Source organism: Lycium ferocissimum, chromosome 1, assembly GCF_029784015.1.
Source record: "Lycium ferocissimum isolate CSIRO_LF1 chromosome 1, AGI_CSIRO_Lferr_CH_V1, whole genome shotgun sequence".
Lineage (NCBI taxonomy): Eukaryota > Viridiplantae > Streptophyta > Magnoliopsida > Solanales > Solanaceae > Lycium > Lycium ferocissimum.
In genome coordinates, this window is record NC_081342.1 from 15,556,875 (window position 1) to 15,577,126 (window position 20,252).

The 20,252-nt window shown below is 32.7% G+C and overlaps 2 protein-coding genes and 1 long non-coding RNA gene across 3 annotated transcripts in view; 1 reads left to right on the forward strand and 2 right to left on the reverse strand.

Annotated features, from left to right (window-relative positions):
- Nucleotides 1–20,252, forward strand: part of LOC132069094 (uncharacterized) — a 63,555-nt gene that overhangs the window by 20,536 nt on the left and 22,767 nt on the right. The gene's annotated exons all lie outside the window — the stretch shown is intronic.
- On the reverse strand, nucleotides 2,713–6,474 carry LOC132049946 (protein SULFUR DEFICIENCY-INDUCED 1). The gene is made up of 4 exons (XM_059440938.1): nucleotides 6,219–6,474; nucleotides 4,270–4,482; nucleotides 3,387–3,542; nucleotides 2,713–3,276 (listed from the first exon to the last, which is right to left on the reverse strand). Exons 1-4 carry the CDS (start codon nucleotides 6,312–6,314, stop codon nucleotides 2,869–2,871), a joined length of 873 nt encoding a protein of 290 aa, XP_059296921.1. The 5' UTR covers nucleotides 6,315–6,474; the 3' UTR covers nucleotides 2,713–2,868.
- LOC132049956 (glycine-rich cell wall structural protein 1.8-like) lies at nucleotides 12,549–16,968 on the reverse strand. Its single transcript, XM_059440947.1, has 8 exons — nucleotides 16,764–16,968; nucleotides 14,424–14,504; nucleotides 14,200–14,288; nucleotides 14,017–14,091; nucleotides 13,691–13,806; nucleotides 13,506–13,583; nucleotides 13,110–13,409; nucleotides 12,549–12,974 (listed from the first exon to the last, which is right to left on the reverse strand). Exons 1-8 carry the CDS (start codon nucleotides 16,884–16,886, stop codon nucleotides 12,874–12,876), a joined length of 963 nt encoding a protein of 320 aa, XP_059296930.1. The 5' UTR covers nucleotides 16,887–16,968; the 3' UTR covers nucleotides 12,549–12,873.

A 20,252-nucleotide genomic window follows, 5' to 3' on the forward strand; every position in this document is an offset into this window, starting at 1 on the left:
ATTGATTATTGTTGCAAAAAGTACTTTTGGCAACAACAAAAAAAGTTGTTACACGCTGTTGCAATAACAGGCGGCTGGAAAAAGTCTATAAAAAAAATTGTTGCCTAAAGTACTTTTTGCAACATCAATCTATGGCAACAAAAAAAAATTTTGTTGCCAATTTTTTTTTTTTTTTTTTGTAGTGTATTTAGCTACCGGTTAGTAATGAATTATCAAAAAACAATTTAGCTACGAGCAATTTAGCAACTGATTAATTGATGAAGTTCGTAGCTAAGTCCAATTTTCTTTTCCTATAGGGCCTGTTTGGAAAGCCACCTGGTAATTGGAATTGGTGTAATTACTAGGGTAGTAATTACACAGCCTAGTAATTACACAGTAGTATAATTACAACGACCTGTTTGTTTGTCATAACGTAATTACAGTGTAATTACAAGCGTGTTGTTTGGTCGCACAAGTGTAATTACACAGTCAGTTTAATTTAAAAATAAAATTTAATTATTAAAAATTTAAAATTAATATTTAAAAAATATTGCCTTTATAAATGATATTAAATTAGTTATTTAATAACACATTGTTTCTTGAAAATATATTAATTAATAATCATATATTTGTAAATAATATTGTAACAAAAATAATTGATATACATTTTTCAAATTACTATTTAATTTTAATTAATTATAAAACTTAAAAGAAGACTTTTTTTGTGAGGACGTCATGGATTGGATGTTTGACAAAAAAATAATATTAATAAATATAATGCCATAACATTATTTAATGTTTGACACAAAAAATCCATCAAATGTAAGTGAAACATAAACAACATGCAATGTGAAAGCAAATAATTTAAAATTGGAAATATAACCTAAATTCAAAATCCAAAAGAAAAAGTTTAACATAATACTCTTATGTCAAATTCCAACATTATATAAGTAAGTTTAACGTAACTTAAGTAAATAATTCAAAAGAAAGGAAAAATATAAGTTTATAACCTCATTCACAATGAAATTCTACTTTTATAACGTCACTCGTTATATGTCAAGTTTGTTAATGACTCATTCTTTCTAATATTAAGAGGTGTAGTTTTAAATATTAGAATAATAACACGGTTATGCTAAATGAATAAAATAAAATAAAAAAAAATACGAGCAATTACATGGAACCACAAGAAGTAAAGGTTGAGAATGAGAAGAAAGAAAATGAAAAATAAATAATACAAAAAGAAAAATACATTTTAAAAAATAAAAAAATAAAAAAATTAAAATAATAGAAATAAAAAAATATTAAAAATCAAAAAAATTAAAATAATAGAAATTATAAATATATTAAAAATAAAAAGAAATTAAAGTAAAAAAAATAAACAAGCTAAAAAGTAACCCTGTAATTACAGGATATAATTACACCCAATTCTCAGCCCCCCCTTGAGAATTGGAGAGTGTAATTACACCCTGTCAATTACACCAATTCCCACCTAACTGTGTAATTACTTGGTCAAACAAACAGGCCAAATTGTGTAATTACACCCAATTACACCCAATTTCAATTACCTGGGTGGCTTTCCAAACAGGCCCATAGTATTTGTTGTGGTACGCATTTTAGTCACGCGCTTTGTGCGTACACTAAACTAGTAATATAGATAGATATAGATCTATATATACGCACACATGAAAAAGTTAGTGCCACATTTCTTTATTTTTCATATGTATTGTTTATATGATAGTATTATTTATATTAGTAAGGGTTAATTCAAGTTAACAAGATGTAAGTCATGTGTTTGTGATGAATTTACCTGAGTTTGCTGGTCTTAGAAACTTATTAAAAAAAAAAAAAAAAAAAAAAAAAAAAAAAAAAAACAAATAGGGGTTTTACGATGCATCTGGAAAATGCGATTTATCCATTAATTGCATACCCGAAGCTGATGGGAAAAAAGAAAACTTGTTGTTTTCCCCAAAAAAGAGGGAATCAGGTTCAAAGCCTGTTGAAGGAAAAAAATCTATTACCGCCAATGAAAATTGTGGGACAGGTCAACGACGGCGGCATTTCGAAGAAAGCATGTTGGACTTAATTTTTTATTTTCTTTTTATCCCTAAAATTTTTAATCATTATTTTGGACTCAAAATGCCGCGTGTACGCAATTAATTCGCCACTTTGCCACATCATTGGCGAGTGTTTTACACTCTCTGTGTTTTTTAGTTGATTGTCATAAAAGTGTCTAATAGGTACTCATTTTGAGTAGTGTAGGTGTTCAATAGGTATAAGCTTGTGTTGAGTTGTTGTATTCTGTGGACAACTTTAGGGGTTGCTCGAGGACTTAAGCCTACTTTCATTCTTTCGAGTCACCGGGGCATGTCTCGATTGACTATTTCATTCCTTCTCATAGAGGTTCCATAAATAGTAGTATTCTTTTGTATATGCAATCTATAGTTACTCATATGACATGCATGAATGAACATTTTTATCCTTAAGTTTTATTTATGTGGTTACTCATTTTTTAAATGATTATGCTTTGAAAAGGCTTCCGCAAACTTATTTGGATATATCATATATGGATGGAAATTTCCATATGGGTTTGGTTTGTTAGGGTGAGGTGGTATGTCAAGCGATGATCACGTGGATATAGATCGTCGTATTTATTGCGTTTAAAAGAGAATTATTTGACACAAATTTGAATTAATTAGATCTACATATTTCAGATAATGGAATCTTAAACCGACAACAAAAAGTAGAGTGTAGTTCATTTCCCAAACTTCGGCAGAAAATCTTGTTTACATTGTTCACAAGCTTTTATTTATTTTCACCTAATTTATAGGACTAACATATTTCATTCTCTATCTACCCAGTACCCTCCAATCGCTGAATATTTGACAACAATCAACATGCCAATTGATCTTTGAAAGTAGAGATCTCCTCAAATATTGGTAGTCTTCTTGATCTTGCAGGGGCCCATTCATTTATAAGTTGTTCAAGCCCATTCATGAAATCATCATCCAAGTTTAGGCCCGGAAGATTTTGCAAGTATGGTGGTGGTTGCCTCGAGTCCAATTCCAACAACAATTCCTCCACACGGTTCCTTGTCTTTGTATCTTCAGAACCTGTATAATTACCTCTCCAAACATTATCAAGAATATTACGGGCCTCATCATACCGGCCTTGCTTGATTAGGCAATGGGCCAGATTACAGGCCTTGTTACTGTCTGCATCGATCATTTGGGCTTTCTTGTACACAACTTCCGCTGCCATAAAGTTTCCTTTTTGCGTATAGGCCCAGCCCAAATTTCCCTATAACAATAGTATAGTTTAAAATAAGAAATCAAAATGCAGCACTATGCTCAGTATATCCAATATTCTAATATTATATTAGCGAACGTAGTAAAAGGTGTAACAATTACCAGGACTCTGGCTGTCTCTTGCCTGATGGAAACTTGAAACTTCTTTCCATGAGAGCGAGCAGTTTTTGTAGGTTTACCATTGAAGACCTGACCTTGGTATATCTGTCTCAACTTTTGTTTCAACAGTGCTATTTGTTCATCTACTTTTCCACATTTCTACAAACATGTAAAATATATTACAATTAGTCCATATGATAGTTGTAGTACGTGCTTAGGTAATTCCTAGAACATCATATATATCTATGAGCAAAATCCAATGCTGCGCACCAATTGTTACATGAACCATTTTTTTCTCTAATATAATCAATAGTCTTCTTTAGTATTACCTAGTCATCAACTTTGCACATATATAATACTGCGTATCCATGTTAAATATTACTATGATGTGACAATTTAAGTGAAATAGTGATAGGGGATTGGTAGAAGCACACGTTGTGTACCGTCCAAATTTGCACCCTTTTCCTATGTAATATCCTTTTTTGTTTTTAACTCCAATATTCTGAACTCTAGCCCGACTTGTAGCTTTCTCTATACCTTGAACTGTCCCACTCTTAGCTTCTGAGGGAAATCCAAGTGAAAATTCTCTTCTGCGAAAAATTATACTGTATATATAAGATTAAATTTATTTTTATGTATATATAATAGATGTTGAATCCCCTTGACTTGTTCGTGAGTTTACTTTTCTCATATTTTGAACCCTTTTAGTTAGAATCTCCGACTCTATCACTACTTAACTTGAAATAATATTTTGGATTCTTATCGAGTAATCTCACTAAGAAAGGAACTCAACTAAAAAGTTCTTTGTTCCCAAAACTCAAATAATGGTTTTCCCCTTGCGAAATGATGGACAAAAACAATGAATGTATAGTAGTAATTGGTATACCTTGAAAAGATCAAGGAGGACATTATCAAGGGATTCTTGAGCCTGTTTGGAACAGAGGCATCTGAAAGAATTGATGGCTTCAATAGCCTCTTCACTTCTATTGAGCTGCTTCATTACCACAGCCATATCTTTAAGTGCACTATCAACTCTATCTCCTCCATTTATGGCCTTCCAAAACCACACTATTGCTCCTTCTGGATCCTTCTCAACTAGCTGAAATATAATGCCCAGAAGGATATATATACCTCAGTTTTAATTACTACTTACAACTTATTATTTTCTTTTTAGAAAAAGAATAACGTATTAAGGAAATGGAAAGAGAAGATAAAAAAAAACAAAATGACACGTAAAAGAGGAAAAGCAAGACCCTTGCTCTCACTCACAGGTTTCACGTATTAAGCCATGCACACAAGTTGATAAAAACGAAAGATTTAATTTACATATAATGATTGTTTAACTTTTTTTTTTTTACTCTCTCAATGTAAATTTAAGTTACTAAATTTATAAATCGTGAACCGCGGTTGCCTACAGTAAGCTACTTAACAGTATAAAAGTTTAATTTCACCTGTTATATAAAATTAAACTCTAATAAGAGACAGTTTTCTGCTTCAAACTTGCAAATGAAAAGGTCAGCTGCAATTGAACTTAAGCTTCCATTTTACACTTAGTGACAAGTTTTTATAGTCACACAAATGTTGTGACATGTCTAAAATCACACAATTCAAAATTTGTATACCCTATGAATCATATGACACTTGTTTAAGGTCACAACTTTTAAAAGATCTTTTTTATTAAAAAAAAAAAAAAAAACTGTATCCTGTCAAAATATGCAATATTAAATGATATGGAGCGAGAAATATTTTTCTCAATTTGTCGAACTAAAATCCATCTTCGCTTGGCTAAATGTGCTTATAATTTGCAGCTATTTATTTACATAGCTTAATCTAGCCAGGTATTTAATTAGGAAGGAAACAATAGAGGGGGAAAAGTGACAAGATTTTGTTGAACGGTTGCTTTTTGAGCATATTTCAAGGAACAAAATTAGTACCTTTGAATTCATAATTAGTTCCTCCCAAGCAGAAAAGATTTCATGCTAATTAATATAGTTGCCTAACAATTGATCTATCCTAGTGTATATTCCATTAAAGCACACTACAACAAAATATGCTTTTAGCTGCAATTAATTTGCGGCAATAACTTAATTGCCCCTAATTATATTTTAGAATCAATTATTACTGGCAATATCAAACTTTAGCCCTGACAATAAATGCCGCTAAAGGCTTTAGCGACCTTGGATCTAATGGCATTAACCAATTGCTGGTAAATGTTTTTGGGGCAATAACTATTGCCGCTAAAAGAAAAAGATATTGCCACTAAAAACCTCTTTTGGTGTAGTGGCACTAGACTAGCTTGGACCAACCTAGGTTTTAATACATCAAAGCTAAGCAAAAATAGTTGATTTAGTGACACTTAGATCGATCTAACTAGCTAGTTTAATTTTCAGAAACAAATCCAAGATCTAGAATTGGTGAATTCATAATAAGTGATTTAATTAACTATAAACTATACATTTTGTAACACCGTTCCAAATAATTTAACAGACCCTAATTCATGGATCTGCCTTGTCTAGTTTAAAGAAGATTTATATACAAGTAATTAATCAAGCAAATATTAATAATTACCAGCAAAAAAGATTAACATACAAGTAATAATCAAGCAAACATTAATTACCAGCAAACTTTTGCCATTCTTTTTGGTGATGGTATTACCATGACTAGTTTATAAAACAAAGCGAACTCTCTGAGCGGAAATTAATGGTTAATTTCCAAGCAAGAAGGAGTATATGTGTTTCTTAAAAGATTATTGGTTTTCCACACATAACAGTAATGACATGAAGAGAATAAATTGGAAAATAAAGGAATTGAAGGAAAAGGAAAAAAGTGAATTACCTGAGCATGCTTGGCCCTAACATAAGGTCCATCACCTGAAGGGACCTTATGAACAACATGAAAAAGCTCCTTCTCTTTATTCTTCATCATTTCCATCTTTAATTTCTCTCTTTATATATGCAAATCTTTCTTAATTTCTCGACTTTTATTTGTATGGAGATAACAAGCTGGGAGTATAAAGTTGTTAGTATCATAAGATGAACATATTGAATTTGAAGAGAAGATTCAGAACACATGAAGAGAGAGAGAGAAATGCAGTTGTACAATATATATATATATATATATATATGTGTGTGTTGTATATACATATGAATATGACCCAAAGTCCAACTAGTGATGCATCATAGGAGGAAACTAAGGTTGAACCTGGACGAATATCCGTCTCTATTACTAGCAGCTAATTTTTCTTTACTATTCTTTTTGGTACAGATGTCCCACCTGCTGCTTCCACATTTCTTATCTTCTCTTCCCACTAAAAAAACTCAAATAATTAGTTGACAACTTCATCGCTAAATTGCCATGTAGTTAATAAATTTTTTTGTTAGTCCGTCGCTAAATAAAATTAGCAACACATTTTGTTGTTTAGTTACAAAAATTGACCGTCGCTAATTGTTGAAGTTTTAGTAGTGGTCCCCTGGGCTTCTTCCTTCAATTTATTGTGTAGGTTTAATAGATGAAGAGTTTAACTAATATCTACAGATGGTTAAAAAAAAAAAATATTACACTATAAAATCACATTTGTCTATTATAGCAAATAACTCTTATTTTCAAATTATAAATTTCACTTTTTATGAAGCAGCTATTATGTTAGAAGATGCTTTAGTTTTTACAAAACATTTTTTAGATCAATAGTTTTGTTTCCAGAAAACATGAATCATGGTGTTTGGATTTGGTTAGACAAAATCGGTTGCATTTTTTCTCGAAAAAAGTGATATTAAGGTTGGTTTTTTCAAACGTATGGATACTCTGAACTCTGAAGTATCTTTCAACACTTCATATAGGTAAAAATTACGTAAACAGATTTGTTAGATACTAATATACGAATACAATAATCTGGTTGGAGAAAACAATAGAAAAATTACATCGCCCCAAAAAATATTTTGGAACCAAATTGTAGTTGAAAGAGGGATTTTTACATTATACAACAATCCACCAAAGCTAAGCTTACAACAAAAAATAATCTTTTATGTTTAAAAATTTTATTCATAATTAATGTATAATCAATATGTAGACTTATTATATATCTATTATATATTAAATATACATCAATGACAAGTAGAAACTATTATGATTAGACGGATGAATTTTCTTTAGGACGTTAAAATCCATTACAAAGGAAAGAAAATAAAAAATGTGACAGGGACGGCCCTCGAGGGGCTCGCATGTTTGCCATCTAAAACAGTCGTCTCTAGAAAACAAATTTCCTCCACTTGTTTCTAGAAAAAAAATGAAAGTCCTGAAGCACTTATTTGTCTTGGGCGATATATATAGTCAGCATTAGGTAAAGGATTACTTTTTGAGGATCAAAGTCATGAACAGATCGTTTGAATATACAGATCTTGATTGGGCAGGACCACCCTCTGATAGATATTCTACAACTTAATATTGTGTTTTAGTAAAAGGTAATTTGGTGTCCTGAAAGAGTAACAAAACAGAACGTGGTTGGTCGATCTAGTGCAGTTGCAAAATATCAGTCTTGGGAACTTGACATTTTCAATCAATTATATACCTACCCAGGCAATCAGCCAATCACATGTATAATGTATTCATAATATACATGTATTTTTATTCAACTACTTTATATTTTAGTAATACAGGTTTAAAAGAATAAATATTTTGAGTTACCTTGATCCTAAATCCTGATTATGTCGACCCCAGTTTAGAGTTCCTTTTCAACGATCTGTTGATTTATTCCAATCAGAGGCTTTTTCTTTGTAATTTTAATCCAAAGTGCGTGTAAGGGTATCCTATTGAAAAATTCAAGGTCTATGATGTAAGCGATCGCGATGGTGTTCTTATCAAAATAACCTGGGAATCATTTATGAAATTGTAGTAGCATTCAATTAATACTTCCAAAACTCATTCTGTTGGTCATTTTTGAGCAATTTAATATTATAAATATTATATTAAAGTGACTCATTTTGGAGGTTAAAAGTGGCTATTATTTTCCTTGTAACTCCTATAACCTCTAACTCATTATTTACCCACATTCATCCTCTTTATGTCTTGTAACTCATACCATAATTCTTCAATTATTTACCTACATTATTATCCACTCTCCGGCTTCTCTTCCAATTCAATTCAAGGGTCAATTTCTTCACCTATGAATAGTTAGTCATCCATACCTTGTGGTGTGTAGAAAAATATTGGAGAGTTCTTGAAAAAGTAAGAAAAAAAAGTTTTATTTACTTGAAGGAAGGTGTTCTTTTGGTGGAGCTTTGGACTCAACATCTTGTCCAGAGTTTGTTGAGTTGTACGACGTTGTCGGGCTGTTGTATCGTGGAGGGGACAAGTCAAAAGTATTACTGCTGGACCGGTGAAGATTATACCGCAGTGGGCTTGAACCTCCTTAAGGAGAGCGAGATATCTGCACCTCAGCCTGAATATTTATTTATTTATTTATTTTTGTTCATTATTATTTCAATTGTAATTTATTGTAATATGTGGTATTTTCACCAACAATTTTAAGGGGATTCATCTCTATTATAGTTTGAAAAATCGCGGATATCAACCTAGGAGAAGTCAACATCATTCCGCTTCGACATCGCTAGATCTCTTTATAAGAGATGGAAGGGTAAAGTACTTTTTTTTCTACTTGCTCAACTCAAGCGGAGGAAAGGTAAAAAACTTTTTACCTTATACTTTGTTGAATAAAGTGATACTTCTTTTCAAGAGTATAAATTGTTATTTAAATTCTCAAAATAGTGAGGGCTAAAGAAGTGAGCAAAATATTTATCATGAAAATTAATTTCTGCATCTTTGAAATTGTTTTATAAAGTGTGGCAAGTGCATGTATTAATCTTGAAAATTCACATGTTATTTTTGCATCAATGGTTGATCATTTGTTGATCTTTGGCTCTAATGGTGTTGTTAAACTAAACTAAAAATATGTGTAGCATCCATTTTGATGTGAGAAATTTGAGTGAGGCAAATTTCATTCATGGAATGAAAAATATTTCAAATATGTGATAAAAAATTTCTTAACCAGTCACATTATGTTGAGAAAATTGTGAAGTACAATTTTGTGGATTGTACATGTGGAGCAATTCCTTTAGATTAAGTGTTTATTTATTTCCAAGTCAAAGTGAAAAATTGTGATAAATCAAAAAGGAGTATACTAGCCTAAATATGAGATATGTGACTGACTGCACTTGGCCTGATATTGCATATGCATTAGAAGTACTTAGCAGGTACAAGCAAACGAGGTGTATTTACTTGGTAAGAAAATTTGTGGCTTGTTTTAGATAAAAAAAAAAAAAAATACATCCTGCTATAATCAAAGATTTTTTTGATGCAGATGAGAAAACTTGGTGCTATGTGTTAGAAATAAAAAAATTGTCATCGCTAATTATATGGAGGCTGAACTAATTGCCTTAGCTTCAGCTAGCGAAATAGTGACTTGGTTTAGAGGTTTATTATAGCAAACATTTTATTTGAGAAACCAATTCCTTTAATTTTGATTTATTGTGAAAGCACCAATACTATTGGTAGAGTATAAAACTGTTATTATGACGATAAATTCAGGCCCAAAAGGAGAAATACTAGAGTGTGAGATCATTTGTGAAAAGTGATAAACCATAAATATTGATTGTGTTAAATCTTGTGATAATCTTGCAGATTTTGTAAACAAAGGCCTTTGCAAGAGAAAGAGTCTGGAGCACATCGAGGGGGATGGGATTGAAGCCCATAAATTCATGAGTCATATATGAGGAAACCCAACCTGAGGACTAGAAATCCTATAACCAGGTTCACTGGAAAAAACAAATTATATGATGATTAGTTATGAAAAATGCACTATTTTATTTATTCCCTCCCTATAGTGTGAGTGCATGTATTCTGTAACGGTTTGTGGAGGTTGAGTCTATGAACTCTTAATGAGATTATGTAGCTCGCATGAGTGGGGTGTTAAAGTTACAGGAGAACCCTTGACAAATTTCACCTATGTGAGTGTGGAAGTAGGTCGCTTCCAATGAGAATTGGGCTTGTTCTCAAAAACACTAATGAAAACCGGGATAGCACAAGGCCGTAATGTGCTGGCTATTAAAGCTTATGTCAACACCTTGATTATTATGTGTAAGCAGTGATACTTTATTTCCCTAAGCAGTCATAATTTAATGCTGAGCACACTACTTACTCTGGAGGTTCAATGCAGAGCACACCTTCATTATGCATAATAGTCTACTTTCAACTAAGTTGGTGATAACTCTATTATTAATATTAAAATGAGTGGGGGATTGTTGGTCATTTTTGAGCATTTTAATATTATAAATATTATATTAAAGTGACTCATTGTGGAGTATCAATTTGCTGCACTTTGGTTGTCATTTAAGAGGTTGAAAGTGGCTATTATTTTCCTTGTTACTCTTATAACCTCTAACTAATTATTCACCCACATTCATCCTCTTTATATCTTGTAACTCATATCATAATTCTTTCATTATCCACTTATTATTACCCCACTCTTCCACTTCTCTTCCAATTCAATTCAAGGATGAATTTCTTCACCTACAAATAGTTAGTCATCCTTACCTTGTGGTGTGTAGAAAAATACTGGAGAGTTCTTGAAAAAATAAGAAAAGAGAGAGTTTTATTTAGTTGAAGGAAGGTGTTCTTTTAGTGGAGCTTTGAACTCAACATCTTGTCCAGAGTTTGTTGAGTTGTACGACGTTGTCGAGCTATTGTATCATGGAGGGGACAAGTCAAGAGTATTACTGCTGGACTGGCAAAAATTATGTCGCAGTGGGCTTGAATTTCCTTAAAGAGAGCGAGATATCCGCGCCTCAGTATTCATATTTATTTATTTATTTTTATTCATTTTTATTTCAACTGTAATTTATTGTAAGCTGTTGTATTTTCACCAACACATTTATTATTTTTACCATCTTTCATAAAACTGTTAAAGACATTTCTCAGTATACATAGCAGTTCGCGTCTCTTCTGAGGAAAGCATACGCGTAAAGTGGCCAAAAGAGAGGCATTGTTGAAGGCTTTACTTTTCCTTTCTCTGGTTATCCCAAATAAAAGTATTTTGGAGTATTCTGCTGGAAAGTTTGTGCTCTTTCAGATATAAAAGTCGGTAGTTTCCAATAAATTCCTTTTTTACTTTTAAATGGTTTAAGTACAAGAATCTTGTGGCATTGTTGTTGGTTCAAGTATTAGAATAATCTCATAGTAAAAACTTATCGCATAATTAATTATTATACCTACTCCCTCCTTTACTTGTCGTTCCTATTAAAAATAGATGTCCAAAATAGTTGTCATTTTGGAGAATCAAGCTATAAATAATTATTAATTTCCACCTTTACCCTTACTCAATAAATGTGGAGAGAGATTAATGTGGTGAAAAAAAGAATATCATAAAATTGAGATCAAAGAATAAATGAGGAATATTTAATCAAATTTATTTTTGAATTAATGTTTTCTTAAGGGACGTTAAAAAAAACATGACAAGTAAAATAGATAGGAGGGAGTAACGAGCATCAACTTACCATGATTAATTGATTTTACGCGGTAAAATTTGCACGATTAATACAAAAAATCTATTAACAAACGCATGTCATATATACATCATGTAGTTTCGTGTTCGGGTGGAAAAGTATTTACCCTAAAACAAGTTGCCTTAGAATTGGAACACCACATCCCAATTTTAGTTGTCCTTGTTTATATTTTCTTATTTTTTTGCTTTTGCTCAATAAAAAATTCATAAAAACCCATAGTAAAGAAAAAACAGTTCCAGCGTGGAAAAAAAGGATACAGCGTCCTGGAACTACGATTGTGGTTCCATCCATACGGGCTGAAAGCCTGAAACTAGTCTCCAGTGAATGTCACATACAGCTAGAGGAACCAATATAAGACGATATACCCATTGATTGCTTATTCAAATTTAGTGAAAGCTAAAAATATATGTTGTTCAATTCTCTACGTCACCAGCTTTTCATTGCTTTTACCAAATTGTACCTACAACATTTATGAACCTGGTCATGTTATGCGAGATAATTAAACTTGACCGAAAATAGAATGGAAGTTTTGGCACTTTTATCAAGTCTATCTTCAAATCGATGGCCCACTACGTATAGTCCCAAGGGAAATGAAATATCAGAAAAAGACACGGAAAAAATAAGCTACACTTGAATAAATACAGCAACGACATTGCAACCACAGTGAATCAAATAGATAGCAGTCAAAAATTGGCTACTTGACCTTGGCTTTCTTTAAAAGCAAATAGAGGATATAAGCTTTTCCACATTCGACGATGTTGAAAACAACACAATCACTGCATGACCACATATAAAACAACCCACAATTTCATGCTGTTCTTTTTCTTTTCTGTTTTTAATAAGGAACTTTTTTTTTCATGCTTTTCTTTAGACATATTTTGAACAGGAGAACCACTAAGCCAAGGCAAGTTTGCAAAACCTAAAGTGCCAATTCCCAACTAAGCCTGGTCGCCGCCACCTCTTGGACGGAGGCCCATGCGTCCGCGTCCACGGCCATAACCTCTGCCACCTCCACCGCCGCCTCTTCCATATCCAGAGCCTGAGTTCATATGTATAAAACAAGATTAACAGAAATAAAATATAACATTATAAGAAATATCATAGTTAAAAAAAAAAAACCCAAGAAAGTATCCGTGCAGGCAGTACAAAATGGTAACTCCAGAAGTATATTTACCACGATATCCCCATTCACCGCGGCCCCCACCTCGGCCATAATTTGAGTAACCACCGCTTTCTCGACCATAGTTTGAGTAACCGCCATTTTCTCGACCATAGTTTGAGTAACCACCATTTTCTCGACCAGAGTTTGAGTAACCGCCATTTTCTCGACCAGAGTTTGAGTAACCGCCATTTTCTCGACCAGAGTTTGAGTAACCACCATTTTCTCGACCATAGTTTGAGTAGCCACCATTTCCTCGGCCCCAATTTGAGTAGCCGCCATTTTCTCGACCATAGTTTGAGTAACCACCATTATCTATTAAAATAAAAGTAGCACAGATTAAACATTTACATCATCGCTGCATCTAATGAGCACATTACTTCACAGAGATCTTAAGTAACGGAAGAACACCTTGATAGTTTCCATATCCACCTCTGCTCCAACCACGTCCCCTCCCTCTACCACGACCTCGTCCTCGTCCATATGAATCTAAAATAAAGTTGTAGTGATTCAAGATGTTATGCAAATTTCCACTTAAGTCGAGTTCAATTCTGCAAATACTCTTTGTTTAGTGATTTTGTTCGGTGCCTCATTACCTTCATTACCAGCATAATAGACTTGACGTGTTTGTCTTGGTGGTTGTTGCTGCTGTTGAGGCTGGTAATTATTATACCTTGGCTTTATCTGTTCAACCTCAGAAGGAGCTTGATACCTATGAAAACAAAGTTGCATTTTGGACCATGAAGAGTAAGATAATAATCAGTTAAAACCACATATTTTCAGTGAGAAGACACCAAAAAAAATACAGGAACTGCCATAAGAAAAAACAATTCAAATAACGATCATTGAACAGTTGGCAGGCTGCATTGTCAAATAACAGGGGTAGCAACATTCATAGAATCAGACAAAGGCAGAGAGTTACCCAGCGGAATTTTTGTTCAGTTCTTTTGCTGACAACGTGATTGAAATCATTGAAACATGCCGGGTCTGCTCCACACTTTATCGCAGAAACCAATTTCCAGAAATTAGTACAACATGCTATTCATGCTTAGGTATATACACAGTAAAGAAAATATTATGAGAGTCAATGAGCGGTGAAACTTACGGCAAAAGACCCTCTTCAAGAGGCTCCCATACATCTGTTATGCTTACTGAGCTGATAGCAGTGTCTTGATGCAGTTGAGGCATTCTTCTCTGCAAAAGATTAAGATCGTTGAGTTTAACCCTAATTTTGAGATTAAGATCATTGAATTGCACCTTAATATGGTAAAATAGGAAGAGGAATAGTAGAAGTAGAGGAAGAAAACCATCTAAACCAGAGAAAGCTACCTTAATGATCTCTGCTATAGCAACTGTTTTGCTAATTGCCTGACCCATTGCTTTCAAGACAATCTCTTTCCCATGCCTCTCCTGAACAGCCATTTATGATAAGAACTTTGTATTAGCAACTAACAGAAATCGTTGCAAAGGCTAAATTAACCAAGTAAATACTCCCACCAAAAACAAGGGAAGAAAGGAATTTAATCTACATATTACCACTCCTTAAAGCCTGTACTTGTTTAACCTGGTAATGGATGAGCTAACCAATAATATCAATAGTGAAATTCCATAAAGGATGTTATATGCATGATATGTGTAAATTACATCCCTAGCAATGTCATAAAAGAGTAAATATTGAGCCTTAGAAGCACTACATATCCACAAGATGAGAGCTGCAAAGATAGGGATGTTAAGACTACCGTGTGGCCATGCAAAATCATATGAGATTAGAACACCATCTAAAATGGTTCGCAATGTTCTAATTAGACCTCCAAATACACAGATCCCTAGATGTGACACTATGATGATCGAAATTGTTAAAAGAGGTTATGCAGGAAAGTCTGAAAAAATCCAAGTCTCACAATTTTATGCTGATTTAGCTAAGAGCAGTACACCATGGAAGTAAAGAATCTATATGTGATAACAAGTAGATGAGGTTTAAGATTATGATATTGTTGTTACACTTGCATTAGATCTGAAGTCCCAGTCTTTTCATGGTCGACTAATATGTTAGTGTAGGGATAAGGACTCATAAAGCCTTTGATTTCAAAAAGTTTATTTTTCTTAAATAGCAAATTATTTAATATTGGAATGAAATGACGTGAATAGATTGAAATGAATATACGGAATTCATATTGCCACTACAACCAACATAGAATTCAAGTGTAGTGATTGATTGATTGGTTATAACCACTCATGTTGGGTACTTGACACAATCATATTTTCGGAATGTGAAATACTGATGGTGAAGTCGAGAGTTAAATTACACCGGGACAAATAAGGTTTGTGAGACCAGCAAACTTCTGTCAAACAGTTTAGTGCAGCTTGCTTCAAGAAACATATTTCGAATTAGCAGAAAACTTTAACCTGCTAATTTGGGTTAGATATACACTGGGAAATTCTCCAAGGCCTAGAAAAAACCAGCAGTACTCTAATCTGCATCAGCAATAACAGAAACACCCATTTCCTTTTCCTCAACCTTTTAATTTTATATTTGCTGCACCGTAGGAAATTTACAGTCATTTGACCTTGATATGCGTCAAATTAGGCAAGCAGGCTGCTAGTAATGCAAAAGTTAACCTCATATTTCGCATTGCAAAGCAGAGTCACATAGTCGTATATGTCAAAACAGCCACTTAATCAGTTTATGGCCATGAGAAATTCATTCCTAGCTGTGTTCGTGTGGTGCAAATAGTCTTGTACATAAATGTACACAAGCAGCCACTTCAAATCTCGCAGAGATTTTCATTTCTCCATACTCTGTCTCCCCTTGTTAATCAAGATCTTTTTTTTTTTTCCTTTTATCAAATGTTAACTATGTCCATAGTGTACTTCCATAAATTGCACAATCAGTAACATAGCCTATTGAATTAATGATAAAGTTGAAAGATTAATATAGTAACATAAGCTACATTATATCCGTATAAGCTCCAAGTACCATTTTAAATTCACAATTCAAATAAATATCATAAGCACAATAACGATCCAAACTGCAATAACCTGAATAATGATTTTGCAACACATCTGCGTTAACAACACTAATCTGAATAATGACTTTCCAATAGGTCTACATTAATAACAATAATCTGAATAATGCCTTTGCAATCGTCTACATTAACGGGAAGGAATTTGAGGCACAATACACTCGAAAATAGCTGAGGTTAGCTCTATAAATAATTTGTATCCATTCGTTCAGCATATTCAACTATTCCATTTATATAGCAGGAAATAACTGAAAAAAATACATGAGAATCCAGCACTTAATAACCAAACGAATTCACTAAGGGTTCGTCGGGTCGTTTTTTAGCTGGTTTGAGGTGAGTTATGCAGGTATTAATTTCAGCATAAGTAATACCACATTTGATAGCTGGTTAGGAGGTAAGTTATTCAAGTATAAATTAATACGGTGTTTGATTTGCAATTTAGAAATCCGCATAACTAATACATATTAAGTTATGAGAAAATCTATGTATTACTTTATGCACGATAGAAGGTGGAATAACTAATCCCTGCATAAAATAATACCTATATTTACTAACAAGTAACTAATACCTGCATAACTCAACGGATATTTGATTATGACAAAAAACAAAGTGAAAGGAGAAAAATGGAAATGGAAATGGTTGGTACCTGAAGAAGAGTAGTGGCGTAGGTGATGTAGTTACGAACCAAACCTTGTGAAGTGATTCGGATCTCATTCTCGTTTATCGGTAATTCGGGTTTCGGTTTTTCTACTTTTTGGTATCTATCCATTCTTCTAATCTAATGCAAACACCAACAACAACCCTAAAACCCTTTTTGAGTCTGTGTGTGTGTTTGAGAGAAGAAGAATTTGTAACCAAGTAAGCTAAACCCTTAACTACTAAGTAACAGCCACCTGGATTAAACATTTTAAAACATGAGGAGTTTTGGGCCTAATGTGAGCCCGTTTTAGAAAGGCCGAAATATTAGGATCTTAGCTGATGCAGATTTAGAGAAAAGATTAGGGCAATTTGCACGATTGTCCTTTCGGGACTGGTCTTTAATTTTTGACCCTCAAATTGCTGATCTTTAATTTTTATTCTTCGCCTAATATCTTGAGGTTCTGGGTTCGAATCCCAGCTCAGTTAAAAAAAAAAATCGCAAGATAGAGTTTCGTAGCAAAATTAGGCATAATCGGACAAAAGTCAGGCCTTAAGGCTAAGTTTTGTCCAAAATTAGGTCTTAAGGCAAGTTTGCCTTAAGGTAGTTAAGGCCTAACTTTTGCCCGAATAGGCCTAATTTTGGGCAAATGTTAGGTCTTAAGGCAGTTAAGGCCTAACTTTTGCCCGAATAGGCTTAATTTGAGGCAAATGTTAGGCCCTAAGGTAGAGGTTTTGTGAAAGCCTTGCCTTGCGAAATTCTTTTTTCGTTTTTACTGAGCGAAAGTTCGAATTCAGAACCTCGGAGTATTTTCAGCCACTTTTTTAAGAAAAGGACAAAAATTATAGATCACCAATTTGATGTGCAAAAATTAAAGACCAGTGTGTTTGAAGGGTGATCAACACAAGAAAAAAAAATGAAAAAATAACAACCAAATACCATTCAGCCATCTAGTTTACAAATTATTTACATAATATATAGGTAGTGTATACTTATACTAAATATACATATACATATATATACACAACATATAAAGTTGAAGTGTACACTTTATACTAAATATACATATACTATACATACCTGATAAGTATAAATTATTCATGTATTTTCATATGTAAAAAAATAAAGATTTTAAATAAAATCATGAATAATATATATTTATATCCCACATTTACTAACAAACTTGCAGGGAAAGATTATTAAAAGAAGAACACAAGAAGAGAAAGAAGGCATCTGATGATGAATCATGGAAACAAAGAAGAAACCATGTCATGACGCATCAACAACATTTGTGGTCACAACAGTAAAGTAACTAATAATTACCAATGCAACAACAACGACATTTGATGTCGCGACAGAAGGTTATCTTGCCTACACTTGAATTGCTATAAATAGGACACATTTGTGTAAGGAGAAGGCATCCGGGAAAACAGAAAAAGAACCAATCTTTGACATACTCTTTTAGCTTAACATTTTGGTACCCTTAATATTTCTTTCTCTTATACGAAATGTCCTTATTTCTTCTTAGTAGTAAGTTTATTTACTCTATAATGGAGTAACTACTTATGTTGGGACGACTTGAAAAAGCTTTGATAAGTTATTATAATGTATATGTGGTTTTATTATTTTCTTGTCGAGAAGCTATCCAAATTTCTATCTTTTTGTACCAAAGTAAGGAGGTCTTTTACTATTTCATAATCATTGTTGTGCTGATTTTGTATTTGAAAGAAACAAAATTCGTTACAGCAATTGATTAAACGTAAGATAGTTATTGGACAAGCTAATTTTATTACATCTACTTACTAGTATTGTAGTCTTATTTATTTCAACTCTTATCCGGAAAAGAAAGTGATTTGATTAAGTCTATTTACTCAGCAAAAACTAATCGAAAGAGGTTTTTGTTATAATTGGTACAACTCGAACGAGAAAGTATTTATGTTCTTATATCACTAATTGCAAAGTATTTAATTACACTAATCGAAAGAGGTGTTTTAAATAGTTACCTTTAAGTGAAAATATAATTGTATTAGAAATAAGCAATTATTCTTTTGAGAAATAATAATAGAATCAAAATTACGTTATAATAATCTTATCAAGTGAATTCAAGGATTCCCAACTCCTTCTTAAAAATTTGTACTCATTCAATTTCTTTACCTTTCAAATTTTACAAAATTTCACTCTCTCATAATTTCGATCCTCCTAAATATTAAAGAAGATAATCTAAATCCGTAGCATAATTGTTTCAATTTCTGTGGGACGATATCTTAAACTGTATTATAATTTGACAAAAGCATGAGCAAGAATTTCTATCTACATTGGCATCGTCAATACCTATACACAACATATAAAGCCGAAGTATATAGATAGTGTAAATTTCGATCATGTTGGTCAAATAGTTGGCCAAAGGGTATATTTATGTAAGTTTCCCAATGTATTACTGTTTACTTTTTCTAGTAGATATACATAGATTACATACAAAGTGTATATATTATAGATTAGCAAGCTATTTTTAATTTAAGCGATTGGGTGTGAGACTGTTTTGATTATTTCTTCAAAGATTCATTTAATTCTTATGAGCCTTGAAGCCAAGTCTTCTGAAATTTGAATAGAGTAGTTAAATTTCGGATAAAATTTGTAAATAATTATTTTTTGGATCTGTAATTGCAAAACAACCGCTGTTTCAAATGTAATCGAAAAATAATTGTTTTTAATACGAAATTAAAGATTGGATAAGAACTACCACTAGACAAAACACGAAAAAAATCTAGCATAGTACGCTTGAGTTCGAAGATTGTATATGCGAAACTCCAACATAAAGTACTAGAGTTCGAAACTCACTTCATGTGGAACTCCAATCATATGGAGTTTGAACTTTTTACAGGTGAAATTCCAACCTATTATGTTGAAGTTTCAAGAAAATGAGCTAGACTAGATTGGGGGAAAATAAAGAAAGAAAGAACAAAAATAATTACAGTATCTGTCTGAGTACTAGTTTAAGGACAAACACCATTTTTCACAGTAGAGAATACTTCCTTAAAGAAACAAACTCAGAACGAAGCAGAGAAGTATCCTCACAAGATCTGAGTTGGTTTGTCAAAGACGTATTCTTTGCTTCCAAAGCATGTTTTTAAAGGAAAAAAATTGACAGACGACATGAAATGGTCATTTCAATTGATAGTAAAAGATTAAAAAAAGGGCACTCCAAAATGTCGAAGAGGATCATCTGCCACTTTTTGAAATATTTCACATAAGACTAATTTAACCAACTATAGTAGCCTATGAAGAAAGAAAACTAGACAAGGATAACATTCTGGAAAGCATATCTTGCGACAAAGAACAACAAGTTGTGTTCTTTTACTTCAGAAAAATTTTGCTTAAGCGGTCTGCTTCAAATTGTATTTTTCGACTCGTTAACTGTTGGTGGTGATGGAATGTAGGCATAAAAGCAGAAGCAAATAGCTAGAATAGAACTTACATGTAATATAGATAACACATAAT

Excerpts from the sequence above, each read along its gene's own strand:
- LOC132049946 (XM_059440938.1), bottom strand. The coding sequence starts at position 6,314 with ATGGAAATGATGAAGAATAAAGAGAAGGAGCTTTTTCATGTTGTTCAT. Across the intron at positions 4,483-6,218 it reads TTAGGGCCAAGCATGCTCAG|CTAGTTGAGAAGGATCCAGA; the intron begins GTAATTCACTTT and ends ATTATATTTCAG. Across the intron at positions 3,277-3,386 it reads AAGAGACAGCCAGAGTCCTG|GGAAATTTGGGCTGGGCCTA; the intron begins GTAATTGTTACA and ends CTATTGTTATAG.
- LOC132049956 (XM_059440947.1), bottom strand. The coding sequence starts at position 16,886 with ATGGATAGATACCAAAAAGTAGAAAAACCGAAACCCGAATTACCGATA. Across the intron at positions 13,584-13,690 it reads CTATTATGCTGGTAATGAAG|ATTCATATGGACGAGGACGA; the intron begins GTAATGAGGCAC and ends ACTTTATTTTAG. Across the intron at positions 13,410-13,505 it reads TGGATATGGAAACTATCAAG|ATAATGGTGGTTACTCAAAC; the intron begins GTGTTCTTCCGT and ends TTATTTTAATAG.